At 34.0% G+C, this 26,509-nt stretch overlaps 1 protein-coding gene across 1 annotated transcript; it reads right to left on the bottom strand.

The window, feature by feature from the left end:
• Window positions 1-282: 282 nt before the first annotated feature.
• On the bottom strand, window positions 283-26,509 carry LOC115695103 (uncharacterized). Its single transcript, XM_061118059.1, has 6 exons — window positions 26,191-26,509; window positions 25,931-26,103; window positions 13,000-13,389; window positions 11,432-12,829; window positions 786-1,262; window positions 283-717 (listed from the first exon to the last, which is right to left on the bottom strand). The coding sequence occupies exons 1-6, from the start codon at window positions 26,507-26,509 to the stop codon at window positions 283-285; spliced, it is 3,192 nt and encodes a 1,063-aa protein (XP_060974042.1).

Genomic DNA, 26,509 nt, shown 5'->3' on the forward strand with positions numbered 1-26,509 from the left:
AATACTATAACAAAATTATTGATGAAATCCTTAAACACTCTATTCATGACATCCATAAAGGCTGTCAAAGCATTTGTCAATCCAAATTACATCACCAAAAATTCATAGTTACCATACCTGGTCCGAAATGCAGTCTTCTAGATGTCTTCCTCCTGATTTCTCAGTTGATGATAACCCTAACGTAGGTCAATCGTAGAGAACACTGCCTTACCCCGAAGCTGATCAAACATGTCATCAATTCTAGGCAATGGATACTTGTTTTTGATTGTCAGCTTATTTAACTCATGATAATCTATACACATCCGAAGAGATCCATCTTTCTTCTTTACGAACAACACCAGACCTCCCTAACGCATCAGACTCAACAACCACCGCATCCCAACCTTTACGCTTTATCCAACTAAGCGCCTCCTTAATGCCAATAACCTCAGCTATTTCTGCAGACACACAGCCCCATCTACTTTCAGAAATAGCTTCAAGTAGCTTGCCATGATTATTACGTGCAACACAACCAAAACTAAATTTTTGGTGAGCCTTAAAAGTCGCACCATCGACATTCACCTTGACCGTAAAAACATCAGGTTTACGCCAACAATTATTATGTGAAGTGTCTCCTATAGCAAATAACGCATTAGGGGTCTCAAACTTTGTAATTTTCCATTGGCCAAGGACATGTTTTGCCGACTTTACCACCTCCAAAGCAGTCTGAGATTTGTTCTGCCATTGCACTTCATTGCGAGTATTCCAAATACTCCAACATAACATAGCAGCTTCACCACCACAACCTCACTGCAGTCAGCAAGAAGGTCAAAAAACCAGCTGCTCAACTCGGCATTTGCACCAGCAGTCGACTGGTTTACAGCAGAAAGTGCCCAGCAAGATCGTGAAAAAGAACAGTCCAACAACACATGAAATATTGTCTCCACATGCATATTACACAAAGGACACAAGAGATCAACATTAACATGTTTAGATTGAAGTTGTACCTTAGTTGGGAGGCAACCAGAACAAGCTTTCCAAAGAAAATGATGAACTTTAGAAGGAATGGGCAGCTGCCATAAATTCTTCCAACAATTCTCATCTTGCATAAACAACCAATTCCCTCTAGATGATTGAAGGAACTTGTAGGCACTTTTAACCGAGTAAAATCCCAAAGACTCCATATTCCAATACCAACCATCCATAGCCCGAGAATGACTAAGTTGTATGCTTCTAATCAAATTTATATCTCTCTCTTCAAACATATCATTGAGAATGAAAAACTGTGTTTTTGCAAATGTCAGTTATATATAAGAAAATATAAAAACTGTAAGAGTTTGCAGCAGCAGAAAGTAATTCTGCTACAAAGAAACCGAATGTACGAATATAAAATATTTGCAGAAAAATAAATAACTTGACACAAGAGATTTGTACGTGGTATCAGTGTTCTCTCGAACACTCCTAGTCCACGGGGCCACGCCCAGAGAATGAAATCAATTAATAAAGTATCAAAATTACAAAGACAATTGACTTAAATAAGTTTAGACTCCCTCTAAAGTATTGCCGCAATCCTTTGTAATCCACTTTATGAATCTGACATCTTGAAACACCTTCAAGCCCGAACTCTCTTCGTCTTTGAAGTGTGAGTGCTTACTTCCTCCCGAAGTAAGGCTTTAACAAGTCTTCTCCCGAAGACCAAGTGCTTACTTCCTCCCGAAGTAAGGCTTTATCAAGTCTTCTCCCGAAGACCAAACTCTTGTTCAGTCAAGTAGTTCTTCACAACCTCTAGGATAGAGTAAGAACAGAAATAGAACAACTAGAACCTAGGTGAACAACTAGGCTCTCACAAAACAAAGAAACACTCTCTTCTCTCAAAAGATAAATGTAAAATATGAATAATAGAAGAGGTAATTCGAATGGTTGCTCTCTAGGCTCTATTTATAGATCATAGAAACCAAAGAGGCAACCACAAGTTCGAATTAGCAGCTGTACAAAAACTTTCCAAAAGAAACACGTCTGCTACATCAGATTCGGATGCTGACGCAAAGACCGCCCGAAACGGAAACTTACTAAAATCGGGTCCGATCTTCTTTCAATGCTTGATTCCTGCCAAAAACAGATTAGATATTCTGATTGTATCAAGATACAATCGAAATCAATAAGGAAAAGGCAATAAACAAAGTTTCCCTAAAAAAAACAACTTTCCAAAAGAGAATTCCTTCTCTTTTGAGAAGTTTTCAACAAAGGAAAGTTCAGCTGAAAGTGCAACTTTCCAAACAAGGAAAATGGCAACTAATAACCGAATAAAAGAGGTAAGAATTCGAAAATGAATGCATAGCAATCTTACCATAAAAAGGAAAAATTATTTTGTCACCTAACTTGCCAAAAAAGGACTTTACAATCTCCCCCTTTGGCACTTTAGATGAACAAAATAATTTTTACCATGAAGTACCTGCAATGCAAAGTTAGCAAGAGCAAAAGATACTACTCCTCTGAGTAACACAATTGAGTATCACAATAAAACCAAAGATCATGCTAACTTTAAACATTAAGTTCACACGTACTAACAAACCACAACTCCCCCTGGAAAAAGGGTCCAGAGTTGGGCAACAAACCAAAACATAAATATCTCTCCCCCTTTTTGTTTATCGGAGTGCCAAAGTAAACAAAGAACAAAAAATAGACCCAAGTTTAATTAAAAAAAACAAACTAAGAACACTTTAATCTTTGTAGAGTTTAATCAAAGTGGACCAGCAGAAGTGATATACACATTCTGAAGTTCAGACTTGACTTCCAGGAGTTCTGCTGCAGCAGAGCCTGAACTTGCACCAGCAGAAGCAGCAGCAGCACCAGCCTTTGGCCGTTTTTGAAACACACCATCAAAGTATTCTGAGGGTTGGAATGTAGGTCCAGTGATGGGAGGCTCAAGTGTTTCATGTGATTGGGCCACATTCTTCTGAGAAGATAAAACCTTATAAATTAGATTTGGAAATACAAGTTTGAAGGTTGGCTTTTTACCTCTTCGGAAGGAGACAATCTGGTTTAGAATGTGTGAGGCCAGATCAATGGAAGTTCCAGAAGTGATGCGGTATAGGAGTGTAGCCACTTCTTGAGACACCACGGTCTTGTTAGAATTTGGAACCCAATTGCTTAGTGCAAACCGCATAAGGGAAGCATGAGCAAAAGTGAGGTGAGTGATTCGAAGACTCTCCCCTGGTTTCAATTCTGAACGAGCACCAGTGAGTTCAGAGTGCATCAACTCACGATCCATGGACATCACAGCATTGGATACATTCTCAGGCAATTGCAAAGCTTGAGCAATGTCCTTTTCAGAAAACGAGAACCAATGACCCCTAACATAAACTTTTCGATAAAGTCTAGAGTTCTCATCAAGGAAATCATCAGTAAGATTAGCATAAAAATCCTTAACAATGTTCGCAATGTATCCAATGAAACCAGTAAGAGTGTTTTCCCATTGATGAAATTGAATGTACTTTACAATACCATAAACACGATGGGCATGCAAATCATAATTCCTCTCACTTTCAAACTTACGGGTTGCATATAGATTACAGTCACGCTCATTGTCTCGATAATAAAAACAAGGACAGCCAGAAAGAGAGGAAGGGATATTACCAGATGTAGGATCTTCCATGGGCTGCTTGCCTTTGGCAGCAGCAGAGGCCTTTCTTTGCGTGCGCTTTGAACGAGGAGGCTCTGGCTCGAGTTCTGTGTCCTCACTGTCCTTTTCAGTATGCAGAGATACTGATTTGTCTGAAGAGACTTCCATTGGATCCTCTTCTTCTTAACTGGAACTCGATGAAGCCGAGGGAGGATTATTCTTGAGTTTCTTCTTGGCTGGAGGGACAGTCTTCTCTCGAGATTGAGAGGCTCGAAGTTCTTTCTCAGCCGAGGCTTGCTGGGCTCGAGTTCGAGTGGAAGGGCCTGTTGGAGTGGAGCCAGCCATTGATGCAGCAGGAGGTGGAACAGCCAATGGAGGAGGAGATTCCTTTGAGGATTCAGACGAGGAAGTCCAGGTGCGATAGGGCCTTACCGATTTGCGAGCAACTTGCTTGGGTGGACGTTTTGGCTTCTCGGCTTGAGATTCACGCTGGGGAAGCGATGAATTTCCAGGCTTTGCAACAGCAGGAGGAGGAACTGAGGCAGCAGGGGGTGCACTAGAAGGAGTTGGAACGGTTTCTTCTAACTTTTTAGTGTGCCCTAGATTCTTGGTTCTCACCATTTTGGAACTGAAAGAGAAGATGAATAGTGACAGACAAAGAAACAAGAATGAGGGTTCGGGTAGGTGGTGAATTAAGTGTCAAAATTTGGTTTATATAACCTTGGAATCAAAAACAAGAAGAAGGAAACCAATTTTGAAAATTCAAATGGTAACCGCCAGCCCATGAACCAAAAAAGGAAACCGCCCACTTCTCAACTCCTTTCCCCTTTCCCTTTTTTTTAAAAAAAAATAAATAAAAGGAAACTAGAAATGCCAAAAAAATTTTCCAAAAATAAATCAATCTTTCAAGAATAAAGGCACATTACCATATAAAGATTAATCTTTACTTGGAAAAATATCATAATAAATCAAAGAAAGAATGAATGTTGATACTTACCATTTATGCACAAGATTTTCTTAACCCATGAAGCAAGTCACACGCCTCCCTCCTTTTTTTTTATTTAAATTAAAATCGAAAATAAAATATAATGTGTACAATAAATATATGTGATTCGAACCAAGCAAAAGAAATCAAATATCATTGACAATTGACAAAATAAAATACATGTTATGCTTTTAAGGAAAATAACTAATTAGTATCTCATGAAATAATCATACTTAATTGATGTTGAGGAAAAAGATATGCATGTTACTTAAAATTTTGAACCAGGATTATCAATTTACTTTTAATAGAGGAGACTTACAGATTTGAACACACTTGTCAGACATAAGTGTGTGCAGTGAAAATAGGATCATTGTCCTTGGCAAGATTTTTCATTTTCGCCTTTTTCAATTTGATCCCGCAACTGGATGCTTTCACACCATACTGAAGGTAGCCCTTTTCTATGGTAGTGCATCCTCATCATAGTTGCTAATTACAATGTTCCAGCTTACTCATCAGATGGCTTTCACACCTCAGTATGGGTAGCTCTATTCCAGCAAGGGGCCTGACAAGACTGAAACAAAAATTGCTCAACTCTGTATAAGAACATTATTTAATCCTAGACACACATAAAGAGTAACATGAACCTTTTAGCACAACATCACAAAGTATGATCAGACTGAGATCCTAACTAATTATAAACCAAAAGCATAAACATGATTTGTCAAAATACAATGATAGACGATTAAGAGCTAGAGATGAATCACATAACACTATTGTACAACAATTATGAACAGATAAAATTAAACAATGCAAACTCCCAAAGACTTTCTGAGGGAGTCAAAGCGACTTGCATCTAGGGCCTTTGTGAAAATATCAGCTAATTGTTTTTCAGTATCAACATATTCTAATTGCAATGATTTATTTTCAACAAGTTCCCTGATAAAGTGGTGTCTTATGTCAATGTGCTTTGTTCTAGAATATTGAACAGGATTTTTGGAAATATTTATGGCACTAGTATTGTCACAAAAAATAGTCAAAACACCCAATTAAAACCCATAATCAATCAACATTTGTTTCAACCACAATAGTTGAGTACAACAACTGCCAGCAGCGATGTACTCAGCTTCGGCAGTGGATAAGGAGATGGAATTCTGTTTCTTGCTATGCCAAGATACTAGATTATTCCCAAGAAAGAAACACCCTCCACTTGTGCTCTTTCGATCATTAGCATTTCCTGCCCAATCTGCATCACTAAAACAAGCAAGATTTGAATTGGTATCTTTCGAGTACCAAATTCCATAATCAGGAGTGCTATTAACATATCTAATAATCCTTTTTACAGCTGATACATGAGATTCCATAGGATTACTTTGATATCTAGCACACACTCCCACACCGTAAACGTATATCAGGACGACTAGCAGTTAAATACAAAAGACTTCCAATCATGCTACGATAGAGTGTAGTGTCTACCTTTACTCCATTCTCATCTTTTGTTAATTTCAGTGTGGTGCTCATAGGAGTACTTACCTGCTTAGCCGATTCAAGGCCAAATTTCTTGACAAGGTTCTTAGCATACTTGCTTTGAGATACAAATGTACCTCCTTCCATTTGTCTCACTTGAAGACCCAGAAAGAAATTAAGCTCACCAACCATGCTCATTTCAAATTCACTTTTCATTTGATCAACAAATACCTGCACTTCATGGTTAGATGTAGAACCAAAAACTATATCATCAACATAAATTTGAGCAATGATAAAATCAGATTTTATATGTTTGATGAAAAGAGTTTTATCCAAACTACCTCTGTGATAGCCATGAGAAAGTAAAAATTGAGTCAACCTTTCATACCAAGCTCGAGGAGCTTGTTTCAGACCATACAAAGCTTTTTCAAGTTTGTATACATGGTCTGGAAATTGAGGATCTTCGAATCCTTTTGGTTGCTCAACATAAACTTCCTCATTCAAAATACCATTTAGGAAGGCATATTTCACATCCATTTGAAACAATTTAATATTCAGAATACAAGCAATACACAAAAGTAAACGAATTGATTCTAATCTTGCAACAGGAGCAAAAGTTTCATCAAAATCAATACCTTCTACCTGTGTGTACCCTTGTGCCACCAAACGAGCCTTGTTTCTCACAATTGTACCGAACTCATCACTTTTATTTTTAAACAACCACTTTGTTCCAATAACATTTATACCTTTTGGTCTTCGGACCAAAATCCATACCTTGTTGCGAACAAATTGGTTGAGTTCCTCTTGCATTGCATTGAGCCATTCCTCAAAGGTCATGGCTTCCTTCACATTTTTTCGGTTCATATTGAGAAACAAAGCAAAGAAAGCTGATTAAGTTAATATACCTTCTGCGAGTTACCATGCTTTCTTCAGGATTTCTAAGGATGAGATTTTTGGGATGATTCAGTTTGACTCTGGTACTTGGTTCTTTCTGAATAGAGTCAGTGATGATGTTTGGATGAGTCAAGATAGACGGTTCTGGTTCTCCAGTTTCAGTTGCAGCAGCAGATTCGTCATTTGCAGCATCAACAATGGGTTCTGCTGCATCAGGATCTGCTGTTGCAACTTCTAGAGGAGTATCCATGAGACTATCCATCTTGGCTTCTGTGGAAAACTCTGAAAAATCTCTAAAATCATCAACAACCACATTAGCTGATTCCAAAACAGTTTGAGTTCTCATGTTATAAACACGATAAGCTCTACTGTTTAAGGAATATCCAATAAACACACCAACATCACTTTTAGCATCAAATTTACCAATATGCTCACGATCTCTATAGACATAACACACACATCCAAAAACATGAAAATGACTTACATTGGGGCGCTTACCTTTCCAGATTTCATAAGATGTTTTTGAGGTACCTGGACGAATAAACACTCTGTTTATTATGTAGCAAGCTGTGTTAATAGCTTCAGCCCATAAGCGCTTTGTCAACTTCTTGCTATTTAACATCACTCTTGCCATTTCCTGCAATGTTCGATTCTTCCTCTCAACAACTCCGTTTTGTTGAGGAGTTTTGGGAGCTGAAAATTCATGAGTTATACCTGTAGACTTGCAAAAATCATCATACACAGAATTTTCAAACTCCTTACCATGATCACTTCGAATTCGAACAATTTTCCCAATATTACAACCTTTCTCAACTCTTAATCTCAGACAAAGAGTTTTAAAGGCATCAAAAGTGTCAGATTTTTCTCTTAAGAAATCTACCCAAGTAAAACGAGAGAAATCATCAACACACACAAAGATATATCGTTTACCATTCAAACTTTCAACTTGGATTGGACCCATAAGATCCATGTGAAGCAATTCCAATACCTTTGAGGTATTGATATCAGACACAGGCTTGTGAGTGATTTTTAATTGTTTCCCAAGTTGACACGGTTCACACTTACCTTCACTTTCCTTACCAAGCTTGGGAAGACCTCGAACAATACCTGCATTTGACAATTTTTTCAGGTTTTTAAAATTAATATGCCCAAGCTTGGCATGACACAGATCTGTGGTGTTGTTGATAGCTGAATGACAAGTAAACACAGGGGTTAGAGTGTAACAGTTATCATTGGATCGAAATCCTTGCAAGATACATTCATTGTCATCATTCAGAACATAACAATGATCACTATCAAAAGAAACAGTAAACCCTTGATCACAGATTTGACTGATGCTAAGTAAATTAGCCCTCAGTCCTTCAGCTAACATCACATTTTTCAGTCTAGGTAACCCTTCAAAATTTAGAGTTCCCATACCAACAACTTTTCCAGATAGGCCATTACCAAAAGTGACTTCTCCACATAGCATAGGCCGAATGTTAGTCAAAAAATCCTTGTCACCTGTCATATGTCTAGAGCAACCACTGTCAAAATACCACATTTGAGATGCAGCAGTTTTATCAGAAAAACCAGCTAGACACTTCTTTTTCACCCATATTTGTTTCAAACCTTTATGTTTCTTTTGAGATTTTTTTAAATTATCAAAATAATTTGTTTTAAACAGATTGTTCAACGTGAAACATTTAGGTCTGATATGTCCTTTTCTACCACAAAAATGACAAATGGGAACAACTCTTTTTACCTGAGATCTTACACTTTTCGAAAATCCTGGAGATTTTGCAGCATCAGAAGCTGTTCTTGCTGCCACAGGCTGTGAAACTGTTACGGCAGAGTTTGTAGCCTCAAGATGATTCGTTGGAACACTAGATTTTACAAACTTCGTGACTCCAGAACTTTCCATTCCATTAGAACCAAGGCCTGCGAAACCTCTCTGACCTGCATTCTGAGCTTTTTCAAAAATAGAAGATCCAGGATTAAGCATTTGAACATTTTTCTTAAAGTTTTCAAGTTCCTTCTTTAATAGAGAGATTTTTTCATTTTTATCACAAAAACTTGTCTCATATTCTTTTATTTTCAAATTACACATTTCAATCTGATGAGACAATTTTTTATTCAATTTATTTAACTCTCTATTTTCAGAAGCAACCTGAATCCATTTTTCATACATGACTTTGTATGATTCAGCAAGAGATTCTTCACAGATTTCAGACTCATCTGAATCTGATTCCTCTTGTTTGGTGGTATTATTCAGACATACCAATCTATCTTTCACCTGTGAATCACACAACACATTAGTCATAACAGAGGTTAGGGCAATATTTTCAGCAATATCTTCATCACTTTCGGTTTCATCATCACTCCAAGTGACATTGAAACTTTTCTTATTCTTTTTCAAAGTGTTTGCACACTCAGCTTGAATATGCCCAAAACCTCCACATTCCCTGCACTGAATTCCCTTTTTGTTAGAGACAGATGGTTTAATGAAAGTATTACCTTTTGAACCTTTCGAAATATTCTTTTTATTTCCCATCTTTTTCATATATTTCTGAAAATTCTTAGTTAATAAAGCAATCTCATCATCGCATTCACTATCAGAATTTTCATTATCAGCAACTTTCAAAGCAATACTTTTACCTTTATCAGCAATGGACTTGGGTTTGTCCTTTTGTTTAATCTGTTGATTTAATTCAAAAGTACATAAGGAACCCATCAATTCTTCCACTTTCATAGTGCTAAAATCTTTAGCTTCCTCCATTGCCAAAAGTTTAGTATCAAACCTTTCTGGAAGAACTCTAACAATTTTTCTCACAAGAACAGAATCATCAAGCTTTTCTCCAAGAGCAAAATATTCATTAGCAATGTCAGATAATTTTTCATAGAATTCAGTTAAAGTTTCATTATCAGACATTCTAAGCTCATCAAATTTAGTTTGAAGCATGATAAATCTAGATCTTTTCACATCAGAAGTTCCTTCAAACTGAGTTTGAAGAATCTCCCAAGCTTCCTTAGCAGAAACACAAGATGATATAAGTTTAATGTAACCCTCACCTACACCATTAAAGATAGCATGCAAGGCTTTGCTATTGTAGGCAGATAGTTTATCATCTTCAATAGACCATTCCAGTTCAGATTTTATAATAGTATTACCTGAAGAATCTGTCTCAACTGGAGGAGACCAACCTGATAGAACCATTCTCCACGCCTTCTCATCTTGAGATTTGATGAAGGCCCTCATTCTAACTTTCCAATAAGGATAGTTAGAGTCATTAAGCAACGGTGGTCTAGAACTAGAACTTCCTTCTGCAAAAAATGACATTCTAACAAAAACGTTATAGGACCACACTAAGAGTTTAGTGTCCCGCTCTGATACCAATTGAAAAACTGTGTTTTTGCAAATGTCAGTTATATATAAGAGAAATATAAAAACTGTAAGAGTTTGCAGCAGTAGAAAGTAATTCTGCTACAGCAAAACTGAACAGAAAGAATATAAAATATTTGCAGAAAAATAAATAACTTGACACAAGAGATTTATACGTGGTATTAGTGTTCTCTCGAACACTCCTAGTCCACGGGGCCACGCCTAGAGAATGAAATCAATTAATAAAGTATCAAAATTACAAAGACAATTGACTTAAACAAGTTTAGACTCCCTCTAAAGTATTGCCGCAATCCTTTGTAATCCACTTTATGAATCTGACTTCTTGAAACACCTTCAAGCCCGAACTCCCTTCGTCTTTGAAGTGTGAGTGCTTACTTCCTCCCGAAGTAAGGCTTTAACAAGTCTTCTCCCGAAGACCAAGTGCTTACTTCCTCCCGAAGTAAGGCTTTATCAAGTCTTCTCCCGAAGACCAAACTCTTGTTCAGTCAAGTAGTTCTTCACAACCTCTAGGATAGAGTAAGAACAGAAATAGAACAACTAGAACCTAGGTGAACAACTAGGCTCTCACAAAACAAAGAAACACTCTCTTCTCTCAAAAGATAAATGTAAAAAATGAATAATAGAAGAGGTAATTCGAATGGTTGCTCTCTAGGCTCTATTTATAGATCATAGAAACCAAAGAGGCAACCACAAGTTCGAATTAGCAGCTGTACAAAAACTTTCCAAAAGAAACACGATCTGCTACATCAGATTCGGATGCTGACGCAGCACGGATACGCCGAAACGGGAGACTTACTAAAATCGGGTCCGATCTTCTTTCAATGCTTGATTCCTGCCAAAAACAGATTAGATATTCTGATTGTATCAAGATACAATCGAAATCAATAAGGAAAAGGCAATAAACAAAGTTTCCCTAAAAAAAACAACTTTCCAAAAGAGAATTCCTTCTCTTTTGAGAAGTTTTCAATAAAGGAAAGTTCAGCTGAAAGTGTAACTTTCCAAACAAGGAAAATGGCAACTAATAACCGAATAAAAGAGGTAAGAATTCGAAAATGAATGCATAGCAATCTTACCATAAAAAGGAAAAATTATTTTGTCACCTAACTTGCCAAAAAAAGACTTTACAGAGAAGTTCAACATCCCAAGACCTCTCCCCAACTACCATCAAACTAGAAACATATTGATCAACAAGGCCCGTATTATTGGACAAAACAAACGGATTAGAATCATTGGGTAACCAAGGATCGTGTAAAATGCTAACCGAAGAACCATTAGCAATGGATCTTCTAGCACCATTTTTTACAAGATCTTGAGCAGCCCAAATGCTCCTCCAAATGAAACTTGGGTTTTGTCCTAGCTCGACATTAAGAAATGAACCATGCGGATAATACCTTGCTTTATAGATTTTCGCCACAAGTGTGTCCTCCATAGTAAGCAGTCGCCAACCTTGTTTTCCCAAAAAAGAAAGATTATAATCACGAAGGTCGCGAAAGCCAAGACCACCAACATTTTTATGTTGACAAAGCTTCTTCCAACTAACCCAACTCACTCCCTTACTAGAAGAACTCGATTGGGATTTCCACCAAAACTTCGCCATCATCCCTTCAAGGCTCGACCAGATTTCATGAGTCAAAAGAAAAACACTCATTGCATAATTAGGTAAAGCCTGAGCTACTGACTTGATCAAAACTTCTTTGCCAGCTTTAGACAAAAACTTAGTCTCCCAACTAAAAATTTTCTTCTTCAGTTTTTCCTTCAAAAAGCCAAGAATGGCATTTTTATTTCTTCCCATGATGGATGGAAGACCCAAGTAAAAGCTATCATCCGAAGCCGCATTCAATCGCATAAGACCACACAAACGATCATGCACAGCCACAGTAATATTGTTGCTAAAGAAAACAGAGGACTTAGCAAAGTTTACTTGCTGACCAGAAGCAAGCTCATATCTATGCAAAAGCCGCAACACATTCTGAGCTTCATTCTCATTAGCCTTACAAAACACATAGCTGTCATCCGCGAATAGCATATGAGACACCATAGGAGCACCCCGAGCCACTCGACATCCAGTCAACCAATGATGCCGCTCATAATGTTTTAACAACAACAAGAGACCCTTCGCACAAATCAAAAATAAGTAAGGAGACAATGGATCTCCTTGACGCAACCCTCTGCTTGGTGTAATAGGCCCCATTGAATGACCTCCATGAGTAATATTATACGAAACCGTAGTCACACAGAACATAATCAAATGAACCCAATGTTGGTCAAAGCCCATAAGGATCAACATGTTCTCAATAAAACTCCACTCGACTTGGTCATAAGCTTTACTCATGTTAAGTTTAATAGCCATAAATCCCTCCTTCCCAACTCTCTTCCTCTTCAGATAATGCATAATCTCAAAAGCAACCATAATATTGTCCGATATTAACCGGCCCGGAAGAAAAACACTTTGATGATTTGAGATCACCATTGGCAAAACATCTTTAAACCGATTTGCCAACACCTTCAAAATAATCTTATAAAGCACATTACATAAAGATGTAGGGCGCAAATCTGTCATAGACTCCGGATGTTTTTTCTTAGGAATAAGCACAATGTTGGTATGATTTAACTCTCTTGGAAAAGAACCAACTACAAAAAATTCTTAACAAGATTGATAATATCATTACCTACAGTGCTCCAACACTTTTGATAAAAACCCAGTGTCATTCCATCATGTCCGGAAGATTTATCCGGATGCATTTGGAAAAGAGCATGACGAACCTCATCATCCGAAACCGGTTCCAACAATCTGTTGTTGTGTTCACTTGTCACAGCCGAAGGAACACACTGAATAACCTCATTATCAGCCACGGCTGTAGCTGTAAACAAAGTAGAAAAATACTCCACCATGACCGAAGGAAGCCTGCCTTTCCAATTAACCCAAACACCTGCTGAATCTTTTAGCTTTTGTATCGAATTTCTACGTCTTCTAGCAGTGGTCGATGCATGAAAATATTTGGAATTACTATCCCCTTCACGCAACCAAAGTTGCTTGCTTCTCTGCTTCCAAAAAATCTCACGCTGCAGCAACACTTTATTCAAATTAGTAGAAGCAGTTTTATAGTTCTCAATGGACACCCAATCACGGCGCTGTTGGGTTTTATGCCCTAAATAAAACTCTATTTCAATGTAATCCAGATTATTCAATATGAATAAAGTAACAGAAGTATTTTTCATTCATTTGTGTATGTTTTGGTTCACTTTATCAATTGTTTGTCTAGTTGATTTATAAATTCATTCAAACCCTTTTCACATACTTGATCATGTTTATTGTGTTGACAACACAGTGAAAAGTAAACATGACTATGTGAATAAAGGATTCCTAGATTTATCAGAACACTGGGTTTTACTGATATGACAATCTACAACAGAGTTTCCTTGCATTTGGAGAAATGCTATGTTCTTTCCAGAACATTGGTTAAAGTAAAGCTCAGGTTGGATGCATGGAGTATGCATTGGAATGGACCGATATTGAACTTTGAAATATATTTATAAAACTTACCGTAATATCTATTCAATTCAATATCACTAAGTTGATCCTAGATCAAATGATCTAAATCCTGATATGGTTAGGCTCAATCTCGAGAGTGTTATTCGTGTTCTTTGATTTGTTAGTTAAGCCTACTTTTGGGTCAGGGTGATACGTACATTTTGGGAACACGGTAGTGCAATTGAGTGGGAGCGCTAACATAAACATGGAATCTATTGTTGGAAATTATTTTACCAGGATCTTAGATCTACTCACAAGTATGTTTATTAACATCCTAAATATGAACTTTCTAAAACGATAAATTAAACACATATAAAGTTTAGGAAACCTTACATTGGGTGCAGCGGAATATAATGACTCCTTCCGTTCAGATATCTAGCCCTTGATTCCTTTCTGTAGCAGAGCATTATCAATATCTGAACCTGGATCTCTTTCTCTGAATCTTTGATGCTGAAACTCCTTTGCTGATGATCTTTCTTCACGATCTTCCTCACTATGATTGAGGTATCACTTGATGTGTGTGGGCACTACTCATACACTAAGGATTTCGAAATTCTAAGGAAGAACAGAGAGAGTGGTCAGCTAAAGATAGGGAGAGAGAAGGCTCAGGTTTTTCTCTGAAGGAAAAATAGAAAATTTTAGTGTGAAATTTTAGTGTAATTTTCCTGAAGCCTTCACTATCTATTTATAGCATTCCACTAGGGTTAGGTTTGAATTATTTGGCATTAAAATAATGAAAATATCAGTTTAAATTTCCTACAAAAGTGGCTGGCCCTATACTAGTGGATTGGGCCTTGCTTTTTGCAACTTTGCAATTTTAACACCTTTTGTATCTGATTTTCTCAAAAATGCCAATTTCCTAATTCAACCATTTAAATGCCAATTCTAACTATTTAATAACTATAAATAATTATTAAATAATATTGTCATTTATCATATTCATTAATTGAACCATACAAAGTATCATAATTAACAAATATGCCCCTATAAACTCTTTCTTTACAATTTCGCCCTTACTTAGTGAAAAATTCACAAATAGACATAGTCTAATTTGAGAATTATAATTGATTAATCAAAACCAATTACATGAGTCTTACAAGCAATATTATCTCAACTAGTGGGGGGACCATGGGTCTATATAACCGAGCTTCCAATAAGTAGATCAAGAATTTAGCACTAAAATTCACTAACTTATTAATTCTTCGTTGAATCCACGCATAGAACTTAGAATTGCACTCTCAGTATATAGAATGCTCTATATGTTCCACCATATAGACACATCATTAGTTATCCATTGTTATAATCCTAATGTGATCAATGATCCTCTATATGAATGATCTACACTGTAAAGGGATTAAATTACCGTTACACCCTACAATGTATTTATTCCTTAAAACACTTGACCCCGTATAAATGATATTTCGGCTTATGTGAAATGAGTACTCCACCATTTATGTTCGTTTGGTCAAGCTCGAAGGAGATCATCCTTTGCTTACTATTCGCCAGATAGAAGCTATAGATTCCATGTTTATGATAGCGCTCCCACTCAATTGTACTACCGTGTTCCCAAAATGTACGTATCACCCTGACCTAAAAGTAGGCTTAACTAACAAATCAAAGAACACGAATAGCCTTTCAAGATTGAGCCTAATCATATCAGGATTAAGATCATTTGATCTAGGATCAACTAGGCGATATTGACTTGAATAGATATTACGGTAAGTTTAATAAATCTAAGTCAAAGTTCAATATCGGTCCCTTCCGATGCATACTCCATGCATCCAACCTGAGCTTTACTTTAACCAATGTTCTGGAAAGAACATAGTATTTCTCCAAATACAAGTAAACTCTTGTTGTAGATTATCATATCAGTAAAACCCCGTGTCTGATAAATCTAGGAAACTTTATTCGTATAGTCATGTTTACTTTCCAATGTGTTGACGGCACAATAAACGGGATCAAGTATGTGAAAAGGGTTTCAGATGAATTTATACATTATGTACATATAATCATGAAATAAATCATGTGAACCATGCAACATTAAATGTTATTTCTGATCTATATTAATAAGTAAATCTGATTATATTGAAATGAGTTTTATTTAGGGCATAAAACCCAACAAACTCCCACTTGCACTAATATAAAACAAAAAGTGCGTTTCAAATAATCTCAACACCTCGATATGCAAATCAAGTGTAGTAGTAGTAAACTCCTCGTAATAGGATCTGAAAGGTTGAATTAACCACAACCTTTTCTCCACTATTACTCTTCCTTAATCACAAAATCATTGATAATGTGAAATTCCTCTCTATATGTCTACTCTCTTGGGATACTGCATTCTATATCTTTGGCAACTACTTTTGGTTAATCAGGAAATTAACACTAGTAGTTTAAGGCAATTTGGAATGGTGCCAAAGATGTATAGAACTTTCCTTAGACTGAATAAGTACCTTTCCTGCAGCTTTAACATTCAGTCTCTCTCTGGTAGACCTAGAGACTTCAGATAGGTTTTTACACTTCTCCAAAATCACTATTCCACCCCCAGAGTAATCACCATCTTATCAGAAAGATTTACTAGCACAAAGGGAAATTTCGAAATCTGATATGGTGTAGTCTAAGAGTTTTAAACACACCCTTATAGACTAACATATAGTTCCTCTTCTTTATCTTAAGATTTACTTGATTGTCTTCCAATGTTCTTCTCCTTGATTAATCTGATACCTACTCATTACTCCCACTCAACAGCAGGTTTCTGGTCTAAGGCATACAAAAGCATATCTAAGACCTCTCACTGTTGATATACGAAATTCTTTCATGGCTTTATCTTTTCTGGAATAGTTGAGACTTTTCCTTAGATAAATAAAATCTATACCTAAGAAGTTGTGAAGCTTCTATAGATTTCCATTAGAAAGAAAATGCTTCAGCATTTTACTAAAGTAAGTTGCTTGCATTAGAGTAAGTAATTACCAAGTATACCACAAGCCATAGGTTTAGATAAACTCAAACCTGTAATACTAGGAACAGGAAGTTTTGTTAAGTCCATTGAATAGACTTATAAACGAAAATTTCCTTTTATGTCCTTGTAATAGAAAACTTTAGGTTATTCCATGTGAATGGATTAAACCATAGTTCTATAGGCTTTCTTCTTAGTTTCTTATCTTGACAATCCATTACTTGTTTAAACTCACAATGGATTTTAATCACTAGTGTCTCCCAAGTCATAAGAAGGTGAGTTCCTAGAAACTCTCCCACTACGACAAGGTACCGCGAATTATGTCGAAGAAAACTAAATGGTATTAACCTCTTTGGTTGTGACAAGACAACAGAGGCAGTGGGATCATCATATGTAAGATGATAGAACACTTTTGGAATCAAGAATTAAATATCTCCTTTATTTGCTACTTGTTTTTCAGACTTAGTCATTTTCTTAGAAAAGTAGTATTTGTTTGAACAAACACTTTCTTATCTATTGACAATGGGATGGTCCACCCCTAATCACTTAGAATAGCTAACAAACCATGGTTAACAGTTCTAGCTTTTCTTAAGATTTTGATTAGGTCATCCATGAATCTAGTAATGATTTACATTAAGTATACAACCATTACATCATTCTGAAATTGTATTACCATAGAAGGAATTAGGCAACGACTAGTAACTAATCATCAATATGCAACTCGAAATTTCTGGGGAGGTAAGTTTGGATATAATTCAAAAATCAATTTAATGATCTTTGAACTGCATATCTACTAACTATTTCTCCACCCCTATCAGTTCGCAAGATCTTTAACCACTTACCTTTATGGTTTTAACCATTGCTAGAAATTAATGAAATTTTTCAAACATTTCAAATTTCTTTGCATAAGGTATAATCTAGAGTGATCGTTTTAAGAATACAACGAAAAACTCATATTCACCCCTGAATGTACATCCATCTGCGAATGAGATGAACTTACTTTCACTGGATATAGGCATATTAACTCTTTGCAGAGATTGATCATGTCAAATTCACTATGAACAAGATACAAATGCCATAGATTAAAAAAAATGGTAGTGTCTTTTGATGACATAGGTTTAGTTACATCAAAGAGTTCTTAGAATAGTGCAAGTGGATCCTGGTCACAGAATACCTAACTCATATTCCATACAGTTTGAATCCATTAATAAAAGATGGATATTTAAACACTTGAGAAAGTGTAACTGTATTGTATCTGGAATTAGAAATATAAGAAAATTTCTGTTTGGATTCTAAAATTAAAGTCAAAGACTTAAATTCAACCAAATATAATGAGTAAATCTTTCTTGGACCACCACTACTAATACAAACTCTAAGTCAGATTTGCCTAACAAGTAGGAGATTTCTAAGATTGAGGATTTATATCAATTGGGAATAGAATTTCGGGATTATAATCATATGCGTCATTTAATTTCTTAAGAGAAAATATAGAATGACATGAAATGATTTATAGACAATTCATCCAATGATATGTTTTGAAGCTAATTCGAAATGAATAAGCTAAGAGGAATTAGGATAATTTCGTTTAAAATAAGAATCCAACGATGCTTCGATTAGCGAAAGTCAAAGTAATCTTATTTATATAATCTTCTTGTTTCATATCGTAAAAATACTAGTCTAAGGTGTCATCAATTGATGAACAGCTAGATGTCGCATATACAATATTTATCTTTCGAGATCTAACACTATTATGAATGTCTAATGGTGAAAATCCACTAGGGATTTATCTCATTAGATAAACAAGCCAAGTTAGACCAACAATGAAGATTCGAAATTAAACTACAACTTAATAACAGAAAATAACATGGTTCAATATAAATTCATACATAATTTAGAAATTATAAACATATAGCAAGTAGGAATGACAAGTGAAAATACTAAAACTTACAATCCTAAATAATTTCCAAGGTTTTCAACAAACTGATATCAGTGTCCCGTTTAGGCGAGAGTCAAAGCTACCATTCATTGAATAGAGTTGTCAGCTCGTCTAAAATGTTAAACATTCTAGCAACCTTTTATTCGATCAAGATTGGAATTCAGCGTTGTCCCGTTTAGGCGAGAGTCAAGGCAATTCTATCTTATGAGCTTCCACCATTGTTTCATAATTTGCAAGTCAAGTATGGTCGCCACCATTAGGGTGATCCATACCATACAAAACACTTACAAACTACTTATCATGCGAGGTTAAACGGTGCGAAATTGCTAATGAACGTTCCTCCATTAGGGAGGATTACTCACTAAAACAAACGCGGTGTAAAACCCACAATGGAGATCGAATATCTTAATAATAAAGCTCATTATTTAAAAAGAGTTGTATTTTCTTTTATTCTCTTTATTTATTCTATTTATTTTAAATATATATTTATTTAATTAAAATTTCCAATTTAGAATGAAAAATTCCAAATATAAATTTTAATTTAATATTTATAAATTTTACTTAGATGGATATGAAAATAACATGAATTATTTCCATCTTAGTAATAATTTCCAATAAATATTTAGAAAAATATTCAATTTAAGTTGTTACAAAATTAATTTAAATTAATTTACAACTCAAATTTAATTTTCTATAAATATATATTGCATTTCGAAAAATTAAAGTATATAAGAATACAATTTTCGAAAAATGCATATTAAAATAAAAAATAAAAAATAAATCCTGGAAAAATTATTCTAATTTAATGTTGGCCCAAAATTAATTAATAAAATTAATTTACAACGAAAAATATAATTTTCCTATTTAATTAAATATATAAGAAAAATTTAAATATTTAAGTATGATGATGAAAATCAACTTAAATATTAATTTTCTATTTAATTAAATACACTAGAAAAATACTTCAAGCAAAAATATCATCTATCTAGATTTTCCTTTGACTAATTAATTCAATTTCTAATAATATACTTTAATTCAATTTATTTTAAATTAATCAATAAATGAAAAAATCATTGATTTAAGTTGGTCCAAAATTAATTAAAATAAATAATTAATTTACAACTTAATCTATTTTTCAAGATAAAATTCGAAATTCTAGCATTTAAGAAATGCAATTTCGAAAAAAATTGATTAATAAAATAAAGAAAAAATATATTTTGAAAATTATTTAAATTTAGTTGAAAAATTAAATTTCAACTAAAAATAATTTTCTATTTAATTAAATGTCATGAAAAAGAAATATTTAAGTATGATGATAAAAATCAACTTAGATATTTAATTTTCAAATTAATTAAATGTATTAAATTCAAGAAATAAATAATTAAGTGTAGAGAAGACTTAATTATTAATCTCTAGTTTAATACTAGGAAAAATATACTTAAAGTAAATTGTACCAAAATTAATTAATAAATAATTAATTTCACAATGTATAATATTTCCTATTTAATATTAGAAATAATAAGTAGTCTAGAAATAACTATCTAGAAAATATCTTATTTGACTAAGTATCTTTTCCACAAAATTTGAAAAAATATCTAATTTAAGTTGACTAGAAAAAATCTAGAACTTAAATATTTTTCAAATTTAAATTTAATTAAATATCAAAAATTAAGTTGTAACCACTTAATTTGAAATTATTCCATTTTAAGTTAATATTCGAAAAGATATTAACTTAAAAAATATCTAAAGAATCTTAATAACCAATGCCTAAAATTCCTCAACTTAATTTTGAAATTTTGAATTCAAAAGATATTCGCATTTAAGTTGGTTAGTTGAAGATAACTAAATATCAACTTAAATAGGAATATTTAATGAAAAATTTAAATTAAGTTCCAGAAAGAATCTAGATGGTTATAATTCTATATTTAATTAAATACAAGAAAATACATATAGTTTAGCTTAGAATAAAAAATAATTCTTTAAACTATATTTTTCTTAAATTAATTTCAAAATAAATGAAATTAATTATGTTGCTAATCAATTTTAATTAGGTTAAACTAGTGTAATTAACCTAGTACAGTCATTCAAATCAGGCAAATGGGCCTTCACAATTGGGGTGGTTTGTGTGAGGGGGTGTCGGGTTCAAGATGTCGTACCCACTTCTATGGCTCCCAACTCTCACACAAGGCCCAAAAGAGAGGAATTTAACCTTAATAAGAACAACTGTTATTAATTGAATAAGCCCAATAACTAAATGGGCCTAAATAAATTCTATCAAGAACTATGATAATTTATTTTAGCAACAACAACCTATATGCATCTATAATGAAATTAAACACATAGGCTCACACAGGCACACTTTGGATGGGTCCTATCATGTTGCTAGGTTATACACAGATGAAAGAAGATTGTAAATATACCGTTACAAATTATTATCTTGACTAAGGGAGCCATCGCATCATTAGATCCGGCAAAAAGTAACCATGGCTATTTGCAATCAAGTAATAATAGGTTTTAAAAACTTACACATAAGCTAAAACACATACTCCTGCAACAAGGTTAGTTGGATAGTTGGATGTAGGATTTATTTAATTTTAAATTAAATATTTAATTTCGACAATAATTAATTAAATAAAAAAATAATTTTTCGAAAAATTTAAAAAAAAATTTGAAAAATTCGAAATTTTTTTAAAAAATTTAAATTTAAAATTAAACCTACAATTTTTGAAAAATTAGGTTTCAACCAACCTAAATATCATTTCAAAAAAAAATTTGCTAACTACTTTTAAATTTTAAATGTTATTTTATAAATAAAAATTAAATAAAAAATTAGAAAAGATAAATAAATATCTTTTTCAAATTTTAAATGTAATTTAAATAAATAAAATAACAAAATTTAAAAAAATTAGCAAAATATCTTATATCATTTAAAAATTACATGATTATAAATATCTTATTTTAAATTTAAATATGGTCAAAATATCTAAAAAGATTTAATTAAAAAATCTTAAAAGATAAGATATTTTTAAAATATCTTAAAAGATATTATAAATATCTTAAAAGATATTATAAATATCTTAAAATATCTGACCTTAAATTTAAAAAAAAATATAATCAAATTTAAAAATAAGATAGATTTTTAAGCAAAAAGATAAATACTAATTCTATTCAAATTCAAATTACACTAATATCTTGAATTAAATTAAAAAAAATTAAATTAATTCAAAATGATAATTAGAATTGAATTAGGAATAGTAATAGTATATATACAAAACCATACAAAAAATTGGAAGTTAATTCCATGAAAAAGTATGAAAAATTGAAGAAAATTGAAAAAATTCGAAACTGTACGGACAGTTCTGCGATCGTAGGAAACTATCAAGACAAAATTTCCGATTTTGTCAAATCTTCAAAAAATCATAACTAATTCAAATAAAATCCAAATTGAGTTCTGTAAAAGGCTAACTTGCTTAATTTTTTCCATACTATCCAATAAAAATAATGCCAGAACCGAAATAACAATTATTTTTCACGAAAATTTCACAATCATCAATCAATCATCAAATAACACTCAATACAACATGATACCATCCAAAGAACATACAAACAATCGTTTTAAAGTCCAAATTACATGTAAGTAAATCAATTACCATGGCTCTGAGGCCAGTTGTTGGAAATTATTTTACCAGGATCTTAGATCTACTCACAAGTATGTTTATTAACATCCTAAATATGAACTTTCTAAAACGATAAATTAAACACATATAAAGTTTAGGAAACCTTACATTGGGTGCAGCGGAATATAATGACTCCTTCCGTTCAGATATCTAGCCCTTGATTCCTTTCTGTAGCAGAGCATTATCAATATCTGAACCTGGATCTCTTTCTCTGAATCTTTGATGCTGAAACTCCTTTGCTGATGATCTTTCTTCACGATCTTCCTCACTATGATTGAGGTATCACTTGATGTGTGTGGGCACTACTCATACACTAAGGATTTCGAAATTCTAAGGAAGAACAGAGAGAGTGGTCAGCTAAAGATAGGGAGAGAGAAGGCTCAGGTTTTTCTCTGAAGGAAAAATAGAAAATTTTAGTGTGAAATTTTAGTGTAATTTTCCTGAAGCCTTCACTATCTATTTATAGCATTCCACTAGGGTTAGGTTTGAATTATTTGGCATTAAAATAATGAAAATATCAGTTTAAATTTCCTACAAAAGTGGCTGGCCCTATACTAGTGGATTGGGCCTTGCTTTTTGCAACTTTGCAATTTTAACACCTTTTGTATCTGATTTTCTCAAAAATGCCAATTTCCTAATTCAACCATTTAAATGCCAATTCTAACTATTTAATAACTATAAATAATTATTAAATAATATTGTCATTTATCATATTCATTAATTGAACCATACAAAGTATCATAATTAACAAATATGCCCCTATAAACTCTTTCTTTACAATTTCGCCCTTACTTAGTGAAAAATTCACAAATAGACATAGTCTAATTTGAGAATTATAATTGATTAATCAAAACCAATTACATGAGTCTTACAAGCAATATTATCTCAACTAGTGGGGGGACCATGGGTCTATATAACCGAGCTTCCAATAAGTAGATCAAGAATTTAGCACTAAAATTCACTAACTTATTAATTCTTCGTTGAATCCACGCATAGAACTTAGAATTGCACTCTCAGTATATAGAATGCTCTATATGTTCCACCATATAGACACATCATTAGTTATCCATTGTTATAATCCTAATGTGATCAATGATCCTCTATATGAATGATCTACACTGTAAAGGGATTAAATTACCGTTACACCCTACAATGTATTTATTCCTTAAAACACTTGACCCCGTATAAATGATATTTCAGCTTATGTGAAATGAGTACTCCACCATTTATGTTCGTTTGGTCAAGCTCGAAGGAGATCATCCTTTGCTTACTATTCGCCAGATAGAAGCTATAGATTCCATGTTTATGATAGCGCTCCCACTCAATTGTACTACCGTGTTCCCAAAATGTACGTATCACCCTGACCTAAAAGTAGGCTTAACTAACAAATCAAAGAACACGAATAGCCTTTCAAGATTGAGCCTAATCATATCAGGATTAAGATCATTTGATCTAGGATCAACTAGGCGATATTGACTTGAATAGATATTACGGTAAGTTTAATAAATCTAAGTCAAAGTTCAATATCGGTCCCTTCCGATGCATACTCCATGCATCCAACCTGAGCTTTACTTTAACCAATGTTCTGGAAAGAACATAGTATTTCTCCAAATACAAGTAAACTCTTGTTGTAGATTATCATATCAGTAAAACCCTGTGTCTGATAAATCTAGGAAACTTTATTCACATAGTCATGTTTACTTTCCAATGTGTTGACGGCACAATAAACAGGATCAAGTATGTGAAAAGGGTTTCAGATGAATTTATACATTATGTACATATAATCATGAAATAAATCATGTGAACCATGCAACATTAAATGTTATTTCTGATCTATATTAATAAGTAAATCTGATTATATTGAAATGAGTTTTATTTAGGGCATAAAACCCAACATCTATAGCCTCTATCTGGTGAATAGTAAGCAAAGGATGATTTCCTTCGAGCTTAACCAAACGAGATAAATGGTGGAGTACTCATTTCACTTAGCTGAAATATCATTTATACAGGGTTAAGTGTTTTAAGGATAAAATACATTGTAGGGTGTTACGGTAATTAAGTCCCTTTACAATGTAAATCATCCATATAGAGGATCATTGATCACATTAGGATTATAACAATGGATAACTAATGATGTGTCTATATGGTGGAACATATAGAGCATTCTATATACTGAGAGTGCAATTCTAAGTTCTATCTGTGGATGCAACGAAGAATTAATAAGTCAGTGAATTTAAGTAGTAAATTCTTTATCTGCTTATTGGAAGCTCGGATATATAGACACATGGTCCCCCCACTAGTTGAGACAATATTACTTGTAAGACTCATTTAATTGATTTTAATTAATCAATTATAATTCTCAAGTTAGACTATGTCTATTTGAGAATTTATCACTTATTAAGGGCAAAACAATAAATAGAGATTTTGAAGGGCATATTTATTAATTAGGAAACTTTAATTAGTTTTATTATTAATAAATAAATGACAATATATTATTTGATAATTAATTTTAATTATTGAATAATTAGATTTGACATTTATGTGGTTGAACAAAGGAATTGGCAGTTTTTGACAAAACAGGAAACTAGCAATGTAGGAAAAGGAAAGTTGGAAAAGTGGCAAGCCTTGTTTCCACAATGCCTAGGTCGGCCACCTTGCTTACCTTTTCACATTGATTTTTCAATTTTTAAATGCCAATTAATTCAACCATAGCCCTAGGTGGTCTTCTATAAATAGAAGGTAAAGGCTTCAGGTTTTGTACAACAACATTTTGACAGAATTTTCTCACACAAAAACTCTCTCTAAGCCGCCACCCTCTCTCTCTCTCTCTACCTTCTCTGTTTCGAAATCTATGAGTGATAGAGTAGTGCCCACACACATCAAGTAATACCTCAATCATAGTGAGGAAGGCTGTGTAGAATTCAGAGACAACAAAGAAGGACTATCGGGCTCAGATCTTGATTATACTCTGTGATAGAAAGGAATCAAGGGTTAGAGATCTGAGTGGGAGGAGACATATATTCCGCTGCACCCAATGTAAGATTTCTCTTACTTTTATGTGTTTAATTTTCCATCGTTTTAGAAGTTCATATTTAGGTTGTTAAATCAACATACTTGTGAGTAGATCTAAGATCCTGGTAAAATAACTTCCAACAGGCCCCTCTTCCATCTTTGTACTTCCAACTTACACTCTTTGATTCTTTTAGGAAAATTCCCTGAGTAGTCCTTTCCCCAACGCCAAAGCACTTCACCACAAGTGTTTATTTTATCAATAATACCATTTGGTTCAGCACTATTCCAACAACTCTTAACAATTTCAAAAACAAAGGCTCTTTCAACCAAGAATTTTCAAATCGAAAGACATGACTCCTAGCAACCACCACTTCATTAACCAACACCAAATTCAAAGGAGTATGATCTGAAGTAGACACCTCTAAATTAAAAAGTTTGGCTAAAGGAAAGAAATCTAACCAAGATTGATTCACCAACGCTCGATCAATTCTAACCTCCACCCGATCTGCCGTGCCTCGACTACGCTCCCAAGTGTACGGGTAGCCATACAACTCAAGATCATGTAAACCACAATCCACCAAAGTATCATTGAAGACCTCCACTAACCACCTCGGATAAGGATGACCACCTTTCTTGTCATCTTGGGAAGTAACATTGTTAAGGTCACCTATAATACACCAAGGCAAACTAGACTTACTTTTCAACTCCCTTATTAAATCCCAAGTTCTTTTTCGTAAATTCCTATTCGGCTCACCATATAACCCCATCAATCGCCAATGACCTTGATCACATCCACAAATTACTACATCAATATAGGACACCCCATAGTCCAAAACTTGAACATCCTCCTCATCCTTCCACAAAAGAGCAACACCCCCACTCTTCCCCTGACAATCAATTGCAAGTGCACCTTCAAACCCAATCGCCACACGTACCCGTTCAACCATATCCTTCTTAGCAAGAGTTTCACACAAAAATAAATAATTGGGCTTCTTTTGGACCACAAGATCCTTCAAGAATTGTTGAGCCCATGGGTTCCCAAGCCCATGAAAATTCCAAGATATAATACTCAT

Source organism: Cannabis sativa, chromosome 6 (assembly GCF_029168945.1).
Source record: "Cannabis sativa cultivar Pink pepper isolate KNU-18-1 chromosome 6, ASM2916894v1, whole genome shotgun sequence".
NCBI lineage: Eukaryota > Viridiplantae > Streptophyta > Magnoliopsida > Rosales > Cannabaceae > Cannabis > Cannabis sativa.